This window comes from Nicotiana sylvestris, chromosome 4, assembly GCF_000393655.2.
Source record: "Nicotiana sylvestris chromosome 4, ASM39365v2, whole genome shotgun sequence".
NCBI classification, from domain to species: domain Eukaryota; kingdom Viridiplantae; phylum Streptophyta; class Magnoliopsida; order Solanales; family Solanaceae; genus Nicotiana; species Nicotiana sylvestris.
In genome coordinates, this window is record NC_091060.1 from 51,811,180 (window position 1) to 51,825,493 (window position 14,314).

At 32.8% G+C, this 14,314-nt stretch overlaps 1 protein-coding gene across 1 annotated transcript; it reads right to left on the bottom strand.

Annotated features, from left to right (window-relative positions):
* Positions 1-3,971: 3,971 nt before the first annotated feature.
* On the bottom strand, positions 3,972-6,704 carry LOC104224542 (uncharacterized). The gene is made up of 5 exons (XM_009776226.2): positions 6,303-6,704; positions 5,472-5,529; positions 5,295-5,378; positions 5,008-5,149; positions 3,972-4,338 (listed from the first exon to the last, which is right to left on the bottom strand). Exons 1-5 carry the CDS (start codon positions 6,631-6,633, stop codon positions 4,060-4,062), a joined length of 894 nt encoding a protein of 297 aa, XP_009774528.1. The 5' UTR covers positions 6,634-6,704; the 3' UTR covers positions 3,972-4,059.
* Between the last annotated feature and the right edge of the window lie 7,610 nt (positions 6,705-14,314).

Consider the following 14,314-nt stretch of genomic DNA (forward strand, 5'->3'; position numbering starts at 1 on the left):
GTCTATCCAATTCAATAACTTCAAAGATCTGTTTAATGAAATCTTCAAACCGAATTGCCTCAGGTACCAGAACAAGCTTTATTTGATGATCAAGATATTTATAGTCTTCAGTCCATCTACTATTAAAAGCAACTATAATGCATATTGTTTCTAACCTGCAAGTCAAGAGAATGGGAAATTTAGGACATATTTTATAATGAAATTCTTGTATAATTAAGAACAGGTACTGTAAGTTCAAGACCAAGTTAAGGACCAAGTGTCCTTAATATTTGAACTTGGAATTCAAAGTTAAGGACTGTCTGTCCTTAACTTTTGAACCTGTAATTGAAACTTAAGGACTGCCTGTCCTTAACTTTTGAACTTGGAATTCAAACTTAAGGACTGCCTGTCCTTAATTTTTGAACCTGCAAGTCAAACTTAAGGACTCATGTCCTGAACTTTTCAACTTGAAACTCAAACTTCAGTAACTAGTGTCCTTAAAAATCAGGACACTATGTCCTTAATATTATGTGCTCAATTTTTATAGAATTAACCTGTAATTTAAACTTAAGGACTTCCTGTCCTTAACTTTTCAACTTGAAACCCAACGTTAAGGACCAAGTGTCCTTAACTTTTTCAATTTGAAACTCAAATTTCAGAACTTATTGCCCTTAACTTTTTCAAAACAATTTGAAAAACTATGACAATATGTCCTTAATATACAGAAGAACAACAACAAAGTTAAGGACATTGTGTCCTTAACTTTTTCAATTCAATTTGCAAAATGAGGACACTAAGTCCTTAATATTATGTGCTCAATTTTTATAGAATTATCTCCTTAACTTTATCAATCCAGAAATTAAAAAAAAATCAAATTTCTAATTATTGTATAAAAATCAATAGAAATCGGAAAGAGTATAACTATGTCGAAATAAAAATCAATAGAAAAACATAAAAGTATAACTTACTGTAAAGCTATGTTGATTTTTGGATGAGAATGTTGAATTTTTGAAATCGGAAGAGCATCTTCTTCAATTTCGACGATTACAATGAAGTTTTGCGCTGCTGCTGCTGCTGATCGCTCTTAAAAGTGTAGGTATAAGTTATAGCCGAAGGGTATTTTCGTCCAGTCAGGTATAAGTTTATTAAACTAGTGGCTAAAGACTAAAGACATTTAAAACAATGGCTTTAAAATAAAGACAGGTGCTGTTAGTGGCTATTTGTGCACATCCCCCTATTTAAAGACCGGTCTCTTATATGGCCATTCCTGTCGATCATCCTGTAACTCCGAGCCCAAAATAGGTTAAGCCCAGTATGTGACGGACTCGGTTGTTCTACACCATCTTCCCAAGGTTTTTCGAAATCAAGAGTTTTCTAACCGTTTTAATTTGGGGATTTTTTCATTCCAATACATTATTTGAAACTTTATTATCTTTAATGTCCATATTTAGTTAATTACCCGGCATAAATAAGTTTTGTTTACAAATATATACCATCCACCTTAAAAGGCTCCCAATCGATTATTTGTGCCTTCAATCAAGGGATGTAGTTACACCCTTTTTCTTTATTTTTTTTCTCCTCCTCTCTTTCCTTATGTTTATAAGCTAGAGCAAAAGTAAAAATATCACCAGAGCCTGGTCACCAGAAGTCTTTGGTTGCTACTGTGATGCGGAATTGTGCATCCAATAGCCAGGACCAATTACAACTATAAAGTAGTAATATTCCGTCGTGACGCTAAGATTTTATCAACTAATTGCTACTTATTGCTGCAAATTAAGGTGAGTGGGTAGTTATCCTCCATAAGCTTCAGCAACAAGAATATTTTATCTTGACTATATGAGCAATTTTTTCTAGCCAAGAAATTCGTCGTTGATGTTAATGCCAATGTTCTTAACTCGTGAATTTTCATTTCAGTAGGTTGTAATTTGCGAATGTTCATGAATAAATGGTCTCTGTTTCATGCTGTGTGACAATACATACAGTGGTCACTTTGATAAATTCAGCAACCATGGACTTTCTTCTCCAACTATCATCGTGACTACTGAATCTGGTTTACCATGATCATCACTTCTGCTTTGTCCACCATGAGAATGTCTCCACTGAAGTTCATCAATATCTGTTTAATAAAGGAAAAATCATAAAATTAAAATATCAAAAATATTGCAAACAGATACCTTGACATGTCAATGGGTAGTAATTGAATATTAAAGAATTACTGTAAGTAAGAAATCTCCGGTTGGGTATGAACATGTCAATGGGTAGTAAGGGAATATTCAGTTGTCAGTTTGTTAACATATTATGAATTCGTTTATATATATGCACACAATTTATTCATGAGAATTTTTTCGTACACTATCCAGTTAAATACAACTATAATAATATACAACTTAAATACAAATTTTATACAATATATCTTTTGTATATTTTGTATCTCATTTATACATAGTAAAAACAAATTTCATACAATTAATTATATATTATACAATTTATTTACAATTTTCACACATTATTTCTACCCAGTTAAATACAACTATAATGGCATACAACTTAAATACAAATTTTATACAAAATTTAGATAATATGTCTTTTGTATATTTTGTATCTGATTTATATATAGTAAAAATAAATTTCATACAACTAATTATATATTATACAACTTATCTATAACTTATCTACAATTTTCATACATTATTTCTACTCAATTATATACAATTACAATATTGTAAAACTTAAATATAATTTTTATACAATGTTGTTCAACTTTCATACAATAGTTAAATAAATAAAAGAAAAATATATAAATAACAGAATACAATTTTTCTACAATGTTTCTACAACTTTATTACAATTTCGTAAATATAATATATATCATGTCTTCTTCTTCTTTTTCTTCGAGTTTCAATATAAAATTCAGCCAAAACCAAATCTAATCTTCACCAAAACCCCTCAAAATTGAGATATAAACTCCAAACTATATTCCCAATTGTTTGCAACAATACCCAATCCAAATATATAATGATTTTTACAAACCCAAATTCGAATTCAAAACTTCAAAGCTTTTTAATGGCTGTCAATGGTGAAATTGCTGCTCTCTTTTTCTTTGCTTTACATTACTGAAATTAGGGATTGAGAGATAGAGAGAGACGTAGAGAGAATTCTCAATTCTTTGCAACAACATCCAATTCAAACAAATAATGTTTTTTGAAAACCCAAATTCGAATGCAAAGCTTCAAAGCTTTTTAATGGTTGTCAATGGTGGAATCATGAGTGGGTGCAAGATACGTGGGGGAGGGGGTGAGATGTGGAGAGAGAAACGTGGGGGAGTGGAAGATATGTTAGAGTAATTTTAGGACACTAATTATTATCATTAATTCCCTTAAAATGTACATAAATAGTAATTGGGTATATAAAATATAATTATAGTAAAACTTGAGTGGGAAGAGTAATATAGTTTCATATAGTGTATAGGAATGTAAAAATTCCTTTAATTTGTCTGACACTTGGTCCAAAAAATTATATTTGAAAACTATTAACTTTAAACTTTTTATTTTACTCTTAATTAAATAATGTGATGGTTCATTAAATTTGTGAAGCTTTATAAGTATACATTTAATTAAAATCAGTACTTAGCCAAAAATCACAAAGACTAAAGTCAGAATTTATTGATATGTGAGGGTTTAAAAGCGCCAACTTTTCCAACGAGTATTTTGATATTGCTTGAAGTACAAATACTAAAGTTCAATATTAGTCCTCAATGACATTCATATTACAATTGAACATACCAAAATATACTCCTTTTTTAAATGCTTTTTGTCATTACACAGGTAAGAAATGAAAACGAAAGAGGAAATTGTGAGACAATAAGAATTGAACCACAATTGTGAATATTATCCCCATAAACTAGATCATAACTTTTGGTGTACCGAAGAGAATTAACATCTTAAGCAATGCGAGTACTGGACATTAAGTGAAAGACCAAAAAACACGACAAATTTAAAAAACAAAGCGAGAAGTGTATTCATAACTTATTTAATATTTTCCGAAGAAAAACAATGAACAAAGTTATATGAGTGAAATGTTTCAAACATGTCTCCAAGGTCTTTCAGCAAGATTTACACATTCTTTGTGTCTAAAACAATAAAGCAGATGATCAATTGTCATTCCTGCAGCTTGCATGAATGAATTTACAATAACTGGACCAACAAGTCGGAATCCTCTCTTCACCAAATCTTTGCTAATGGCTTCTGCTTTTGGAGTTCTTAGTGGAACGTTTCTTGCATTTCTAACTCTGTTAATTATTGGTTTATAATTCATATGGTTCCACATGTAGCAGCTGAAAGATCCAAACTCCTTCCCAATCTGCACACATATATAATAAACAGAGTTTAATTTCTATACATTGATGCTGCAAGAAAATTCTTATGCTATGGAGTCGTCTAAAAGATAATTATAAGTAACTGTGTGTAAATAACTTGAAAAATAAGTCATATAATCTGTTACACCCGTTAAATTAATTAATAATATTACAATATTTACACTGGCAGTACATATAAGTTAGACTGAGAAGTGAAGTTACTAACTTGATTTGGTAAAAAGGTGAATATACTTTTACATTTGGTCATTAACTTATCTACTAGACCAGTAAAGTCATAAAATTATTTTTGACACATTAAAGTAATTGAAACTTTACCCACTATAATAGTAAATTAATAAAACTATTTTTGCCATATTAAAATAATTAAACTCTATCCACTATAACAATAAAGTCGCAAATTTTACACACGATAACAGTAAAGTTACCTTGACAGGTAGGGTTGTTGTTAAGGTGAGTAAAGTTTAATATTTTTATAGTTATAACGGGTAAAATTCAATTACTTTAATTAAGTGAGACTTTATTGTTGTATATAGTATACTTTTATGAGACACAAAATAATTTTGTGATGTTTACTGTTATAATAAATAAAATTGAGTGACAATATGGGAAATTAAGGCGCAAAAAATGTTGGTAAATGAAGGTAAGAGACTTGCCTTGACTATGCATTTGGCGTTATCTACTATTGATCTAACTCTATTTTCTGCTAACATCAGTGATGCACTGGAGATTATTTCTTTAATCTCCTTCTCCCCCATTTTTGCCACTTGCTTCGCATTAAATCCAGCAAAAGCTTCTCTGTATTACCATACATTGAAAAGGATTCTTGAACTATATTTTACACGTGACCATTAATTATTATAAAATAAAGAAAAAGAAACATCACCCCTTTTCGAGAGTAATAAGAGCTAATTACGAAGTGGAAATTAAATTAAAGTTGTACCTTATTAGTTCCCTTCTCCTTAAAATTTCAGTCCAGTTGTAGTCCATCAACAGTCCAGCCAATGAAAGTAGCTCGAACAATCGACTGCAGTGTGTGTGTGTGTACCCTTGACCAGTTACTAATATTCTCTTGGAAAATTTAATTGGTGAATATGCTGTAAAATATAAAAATACTTACTGGTCATCATAGGCTGGAACACCCCAGCATTCATCATGGAACTGCACATAAACCTTATCTGTATATATAGCAAACCAAATGAGTCTTTTAAATTTTTTATTGTGAAACTAATTAGGAAGATCAATAATCCAATTAACTCCTACTTTCATGTCCAATTTTGTTTTCAAGTCAACTTTTCACTAAAGAATGTAATATTAAGACCTGTAAGGCACATTATGCTAGTAAAAGAGAATTTAATTAACTAATTATGTAAATTGACCATGTAAAGAACGTTTACATTAACCAGTAAGACCATGTTATTTTATTTACTATATTTTTTAGGTAATCGGATTAGGATTACTACATACCATTATATATTATTGTTGTAGGTCACCTTAACTTATCACATAAAAAATTTGCACAAATCAATGCACAAAAGTTAAACTCAAAAAAAAAAAAAAAATCTCATGGTGGAATCCCGGTTTACAAAAAAGTACTAAAGAAAAACACTAACAAAGATTAGATTATACTTTTTTTTGGTGGTAATTTATACTAAGAAAGATAAAATTCATGCAAGAGCCGTAGAAATAGCCTCTTGCAGAAATGCAGGATAAGGGTGTATACAACAGACCCTTGTGATCCGGTTTTTTCCTGAACTGCGCGTATAGTGGGAGCTTAGTGCGTTAGCTTTATACTAAGAAACATTACATATTATTTGTACTTTATAGTATGAAACTTTAGACTGTTTTAACCTTACATGAAGAAACTAACATTAGATTATACTGGTTCCAAAGAAAGAAAAATGAGAAAAAGAAAAGGAAAAGTAATTAATGGTAGTTGAAATATATATACCACTGGTAGTTGTTATCCAACTGCACCTCATAAGCTCTTTCTCACTAGGACATGGCTTAGCATAATCTAAAGCACGACTAACATTTTTAATGGCTGCTGGAACTTGTCTTTTCTGAAAGGCCGAAGATAATTTCTCATCATCTGAAGTCTGAGATAGAGACAACGAAAGAGAAGAAAAGGAATAAGTTTTATCAAGTCCTATTGGGTAAACTTTCTTCAAGTGTTTGGATAAATAAAACAAGTTATAATTCTTGTTTGTTTGGGTACTACTGCTGCTGCTGCTACTGTGTTTCTCTATTGCATATGATCTTCTTACATTTGGCTTTGACATATCTTTTAAGGTGGTCTTTCACTTAAATTTGGTACATGTAAAGATCGACGGCTCAAGTTTATAAAGATTAGACTTTGAAAGTGATGGGAAAAGTTGGTTGAATGTGAATTTCATTACGGACGTATGCCTTTAATTTTATATTTATACTTATATCTCAAGCAACTATTTTAACAAAAGGATAATTGCACTTTTGATCCTTCCATAAATCTTGATTTTGGTTCTTGTACAAATATTTCACTAAGCATAATTAATCTAGTGTTTTTGGTTCCCTTAGGATATTTAAATTATTTTGTAGAATTATATTACCCTCAAATTAGATATGAAGTAATAGTACAAATTTGATATCATACAAGGGTAATTAAATAATTTAACATTGAATAATTCGGTATATTATAAAGATTCACAAGGAAAAGGATCATAAATACATATTTCGATCAAATGAAGGTAAATATGCTTAAATCAAACATCAGAAGAACCACTTTCAAAATTTATCAGTATTTCGGGGACTAATATCACAGATTCCCCCTTAAGAAAAATTAAGAAAATGAGTGGTTTGTTGGATCTTTAAAATATTACTAAAAACTTGACTGAGTTTTTAATTATTTTTTTATGGGGTCAGAACTGAGTTTTTAATTGAAGTGTAGGAAGTAGTGTATTCAGAAACAAGATTCCTAGGTAATGGATACATTGTATTATGCCATAAACTAAAAGATCTTAACCTTAAAGTGTTCTGGAGTGAGAATTTTTGATATGGTTAGGTACATAGTAAACTAATAGAGATTATTTAACACAATCACAGTGAAGACAATTTCAATTTGACAAGAGGATTAATCATTTTTAATTGTCGATAGTTTAGTAGTCACTGTTCAGAAATTGTCAATCTGAGTTAGTACCGAAAAACCAAAAGAAAATTTATCTCTACTACCTGTAGTACCAAATACTACATTTCCACTAGCAATTTTCTGTCCATTTTTCAGTTTCCTGTCAAATCAAGAACTTATACTACTAAGTTTGTGAAATTAGGAAAATTTTATTTTGTGTCTCGTACAAATGACACTAGTTGTATGAGACAACTTTTTTGTCTCACAGTTTTGTGAACCCAGATTTCTGTGGACCCAGAAGTGTAAGATTGGGGTCCACAAATTTATGAGACAAAAAGAAGCCTCATACAACTAGTATAGTTGTATGAGACACAAAATAAAACTTCTCGTGAAACTAATAATATTTCCATGTTTTCTTCGTTCATGTTACTTATTTCATCAAAAATTATGTCTCAACTTCCTATGCTTTTCTTAATTTCCCACATGAATTTTTGATAATGAAATATGCTGAAAGACTTTGAAAAAAATACGGAAGGGCTGTATATATAATAGTAGACTGTAGTAATGTATCATTCAATCACAACAAATACTTTGAAGAAAATTTAAAATAATTAATCATTAGTTCAACTATTCACCTCAGTGCAAGTCAGGTTTTAGACCTAATATGAGAAAAACCTATTTTGGCTGCATAGATGATGATATAGTATCTTCTCTTTCATTTCTATATTTTGTCTAAAAAATATATTTCATCCATCTTAGTTCTAAAATACTGACCATACTATGATGTATATATTGAAAAGGTGTTCCTGTTGTAAGTAAAAAACATTTTTGTGTAAAAATTAGTGTACTGAAAAGAAAAATATGCTGTCGACTTTGCAACAAATTGAATTAGAGTTTTACTAATTGCAAATGCTTTTTTCGTCATGTTTATGCTTGTACTTTGAATTTGCCAACTATTATATTACTCCCCATTGTTGAAAACCAAAGAAAACTTATGCAGAGAGGAAATATGAAGGAGGAACTCAATAATTTTATTGAAACGAATATGGCTATATATAGCCTTACATAACCGACATCTAAAGTTAAAACTATGTTTCCCAGAGTCTAACAAATTCTAATGACACGAAGAACTCGACAAACAAATAACTCTAAAAACATTAGGAAGCTAAACACTAAAAGACTCCTAACAATTCCTCCCTTAAACTGAATGCTATGAGCACACAGTTTATCTTAGACTTAAAACAAACTCCCAACAATTCTCGCAACTTCAAGGAGACATCCAGCCTGAGGGGTTTAGTCATCACATCAGCTAATTGTTCCTTTGTACCGCAGTAAACCAATTTCACAGTGCCATCTTTTGTGAGTTCTCGCAGGAAGTGAAAACGCACATCTATGTGCTTGCTGCGACCATGCATAACTGGATTTTTTGAAAGTTTAATTGCAGAACTATTATCACAGTGAATAATAGATGTCTTGCCTTGATTAGGATCCAACTTTTCTAATACCCTCTTCAACCAAACAGCTTCGCATGCACATGAAGCAACAACTATAAATTCTGCTTCTGTAGTAGATAAACTCACTACTGGTTGTTTCTTTGAAGACCACGCTACTGCCCCTGAGCTCAATAAAATCACACATCCTGATGTGCTTTTTCTATCTTCCAAATCGCCAGCATACTCGCTATCTGTGTAACCAACAAGTCCACCATCTCCTCCCTTCCTGTAAAATATGCCAAACTCAATTGTCCCCTTTATATACCTTAACACCCTTTTCGCCGCTTGTAAATGAAGTTAAGTGGGATTCTCCATATATCTGCTAATAAGTCTCACCACAAATATCATATCCGGTCGAGTTGCCGTGAGATACATGAGACTACCTACAATTTGCTTATATTCCGCATCTTTCATAAGCTTAAAGCCAGGAACAATTGGATTATGGACAAAATTGCTTTTATCCATCCCAAACTTCTGCAGTACCTCCAATACATATTTCTTTTGAGTGATAAAAATTCCATATGATCTTTTATAAACTTCCAAACCAAGGAAATATCTCATTTTTCCAAGGTCTGTCATGTCAAACTCATGCTTCATGGAACCTTTAAATTCTGCAAACATTAACTCATCATTGCCGGTAAATATAAGATCATCAACAAATAAACTTACAATTAAATGCCATCAGTACTTGTCTTGATGAACAATGTATGCTCGTAGTCACAGTTTTCAAAACCTTCCTTCATGAAATAGGTGTCACGACTCTAAACCCGGACCCGGTCGTGATGGCGCCTCTCGCGAAGACAAGGCCAGCCGACACAACGCCCAACTCTTTTTAACATTTAAAAATACACAATTTAAGTCTTTAACACGATAAAATCTCAATTAAGCTTGCAGAAGTAAAACCAACACAGCCCGACATCGGGGTGTTACCAGTCATGAACATCTATCACAAAACTACAAGTCTGAAAGAGTCTACACAATCTATTACATAACTAGGACAAGGGAAAGAAATGATGATAAGAGGGAGAGACACTGGGCTGCAAACGCCGAGCAGCTACCTAGTGGACTCCGAAATAGCCTGCTGAGCAATCAACCCCTACTGGCGGGTCCTGAAACTCCTACATCTGCACACAGGGTGCAGGGAGTAAATTGAGTACTCCAACTCAGTGAGTAATAATAATAAATGAAGGCTGAGCGATAAGAAATAACGTAAAGGCACATCAACAGGCTATAAGGAAGCAGTATAAAGCCAGTGAAAGTAATGAAACAGTGAAAAACATGTAATGTCACCTTAGTTCGGTTTAAGCTTCTTTAAAAATGCCTTTTTAACAGTTAAGCAAGTAAATGACAGACAGCTAGAAAAGATAAACATATATAGAACCGCCCCTCGGGTACAATACCAACAGAATCAGCCCCTCGGGCAACACATGGAACAACACCAGCCCCTCGGGCAACACATGGAACAACACCAACACCTCGGGCTCTATCTCATATCACAATGGGTACCCGCACTCACTGGGGGTGTGCAGACTCCTGGAGGGGTCTCTTACGGCCCAAGCACAATATCAATCCATCTCGTGGCATAATTGTCACACCTCCTTTTTGCGCGCCCGCCCCGAAGGGTTGAATGCGCGAGGGAGTTTTTCCAATTTAAGTGACAATATTCGAAATGGGATTATTTATTTAATTCAGAGTCGCCACTTGGGAAAGGTTTGGCTTTTGGTGTCCCAAGTCACCGGTTTGTCTTGAATCCCAAATCGAGGAAAATATTTGACTTTCCAAATGAAGTCTGCGAACCAGAAATTCTAAGTAAGGAATTCTGTTGACCCGAGGGAAGGTGTTAGGCACCCTCGAATCCCGTGGTTCTAGCACGGTCGCTTGAATTGTTATAATGGCTAGATATCTGATTTAATACATGTTATTACTTTATGTGCTTTAATTAAGTTTAAAACCGCTTTTATTATTATTTATTTTTTATGGAATTGCAACGTCGTGAAAATGCGTTTCGAACCACGTCACAATCAATGCGCCCGTGGTTGTTAATACATTCCGACTCCGTTGAGATTTGGATCTGGGTCACATAAATGTGCACCCGAATTTAAGAAGGTAAGATTATTAAAATGCGCGCCTGAAGCAATTATCGTATTATTATTTCTGGGTAAGGCCGTGGAATTTTGCTAAACGGCTCATCCCGAAGTCTAAGTAATTTTAATTAAACATTTATCGAGGGCCCCGCAATTTGTGCGTTTTATTGGGCGAGGCTCATCTCATTTATTTTATCAGGATAATCCTAAAGTGCCTACATTTTCTATTAAAATTGTCTCCAAAAATGAAAGAGAAAAGGTCTTAATTTATTTACATGCTTGAGTTGTTGTAGTTGAGTTTCGAATATGATTCGTAAATTCTGAAAAATGATACAAGCAAGGCAGTCCATTGCCAATACGGGCACAGGCCCAACGTATATGACATTAAACTAAACCTGGGCTTCACGTATTACTACCTAATTACATTATACTAGGCATGTTCTCAGTTTGTCAAATTAAAAAAAAACTTGGCAATCTAATTTTAATCCTAAAACATTTACATGCTGGAATTAACCAATATTATTTAACTAAACAATTTTCTTACAAGTTCCGAAATGGTCTATTCGTTTGATTTTTAACTTAGACGGAGTTACTACACCATTTATTTATTTTTAAGCAATATATAGATAGTTCATCCGTTAAGCTATCGTTGGATGTTCCACTATATATACATTAAATAGCTACATGATTCCGATTTTTGTAAGCTAAATAATTTATATATACAAATAAAATTAAGAATATAATTCAAAATAAATTTAGAACTTCAATTCTTCATTTTTCGTATTCATGCTTCCTGTTTCAGTTTACAATAATCAGCGTGTCAGTTGTGTACCTGATATTGGAAGCAAAAGAAAAGTGAGAGATCAGCAGAAATTCAGTAGCATACAACAACAGCAATCCCAACAACTAGTAACAACCAGCGACGAGAAACTTAGTGACAGATTTTAAAATCAAAACAAAATCCAGAAACAACAACAACCAACGGAAGAAGCAAAGGGAAACTTTTCAGATTTTTTGAAAGACTAGTTAGTGTTAAACCCTTAATTTCCCAATCCGTATCTCAGAATATTTGGATTGTAAACCAGGTGTATATTCTTCTTCTTTTGAATTTCCAGAATGTTTTTCTTTTTGTTTTTCTAAAGTCTTAGTATATTTTTTTTTTTAGGAATTTCCTCTCTTAAATTTTTCTTCCTCTATTCTTTTTTCTCTCTATCTCTGTCTGTCTGTCCTTTTTTTTGATTTCAAGACCTCTCTATATATATCCCCCAATCCATAAATCTTTTAATCAATTAAAATCAACCCATTTTCTCTACCAAACCCATTATCTTCCCACTCATCCTCATTACATTAAATAAACATATCACACCACCCCATTATATTTTGTCCCCCATGCCTAACATAAAATAATGCAAGATTCCCCCACTAAATTTTGTCTTGTTCCCCCCTTTATATTAAATAACCATATCACAACCCACCCCATTTTATTTTGTCCCCCATGCTTCATATAAACAATTACAAAATGTACAATTCCTAAACTACCCCTCCGATCCTATTACAAATTACTATTTTACCCCAGAAAGTACTATAAATTACCAAACTACCCATCAGCTATAACACATCAATTAATCAAACTTAACCAAAATATAGACAATATGATTAATTTCTAACAATGTTCAAACAACAAATTTCATGAACATGATTTCTTCAACATTTCAACAACAAATCACATGAACATGAATTGAACAACAAAGAACAACTAAAATTTGATTGAACAATATTTTAGCAACAAACAATCCTATTTTCGGATTCAACAACAACAACAAACAAGTATATTTAGATTTCTAAATTCAATAATATTGAACTTAAAATCAACTACTCTAACAACATTACAACAAACAATTCCTATATTAAACTTAAACAAGATTATGAGACAAATTCAAGAAATAATCATAAATGATAAACAAGAAATCAAACTATACACAAATTTCGGATTCAAGATCAACCAAACAAAGTATGAACATGAATGAAAATATTCAATAACAATAACAAACAAACTTTGTTCAAACTTCGAATTAAACTTAAACAAAACAAATAAACATATTCAAATCACTAATCTTCAAATAATCAACTAATCTTTCTTAAATTAAATCCAACAAAACTTATAACAAAGATACATGATCCAAAAATTAAAACCAAAACATAACTTCGCATTAAATTACTACATTAAAAACGAACTTCAAACAAGATGAACACGAACTAAATCTATATTAACAACCAACAACGGATTTGAACGATTTAAACTAATACCTTTCTATATTAAAACTAAATCCTCTTAAAATTAATAGAATAAACTGAAAAATAATTAAATTGAATCTTCCACTTAAATTTAACAACAATATAATTAAACTAACAATAAATAATAAAAATAAAGCAAACTTATACTAATTCCAAATCTGAAAATATCAAACAAATTATGGACGAAATAAAACTTAGAACAACTAACCGTAAATGACCAACGACGAACATCGAACGAACTCTAAATGAAACCAATGAAACTTGGGACATAAACGGACTTGAAGACGTCGAAGCAACAAGCACCAGTCGAGGTGAAAGATGAAGAAAAACGCAGCAACATAAAACAGTAGCGACAACATGGAGATGAAGAAGTGGCGGGCAGCAGCATAGCGGAGTTGAAGAAGCCAATGACGCAGCAGCAGCAGCACGAGCAACAGTGACACGGAGCAGCAGTGAACAACACGTCGGAGTAGCAGCAGCGACGCAGCAGTGGCAGTAGCAACGGCGACGCAGTGGCAGCAGCAGTGGCGACGCAGTGGCAGCAGCAGCGTCGACGCAGTGACAGTAGCAGCAGCGACGCAGTGGCAGCAGCAGCAGCGACGCAGAAACAGTGGAGGAGCAACCATGGCAGACGCAGCAGCAGTAGAAGAAACAACGACGCAACAAAAAAGAAGGAGAAGAAGATTCGCAGCCATGGGAGCTTGGCGAGCTCGTCGATGGCGGATGCTATTTGACGATGAAGATGAAGCTTGGAATGAAGAAAGCTGAAGAAGGGGCAGCCATGGATGGAGATCATTTGGAGCTTGAAGAAGAAGAAAGAAAATGAGGGGGGGGTGGCGGATGGTTAGTGTTAGGGTTTTCCTGTTTTTTTTTTTATTTTTTGTTTTGTTTTTGTTTTGTAAAAAAATGAAAGACAAAGGGGGTTTGGGTCTTTTGGGTTATGGACTGGGTCGACCCAGTTCAAAATGGACTGGGTCGTAGGGAAGAT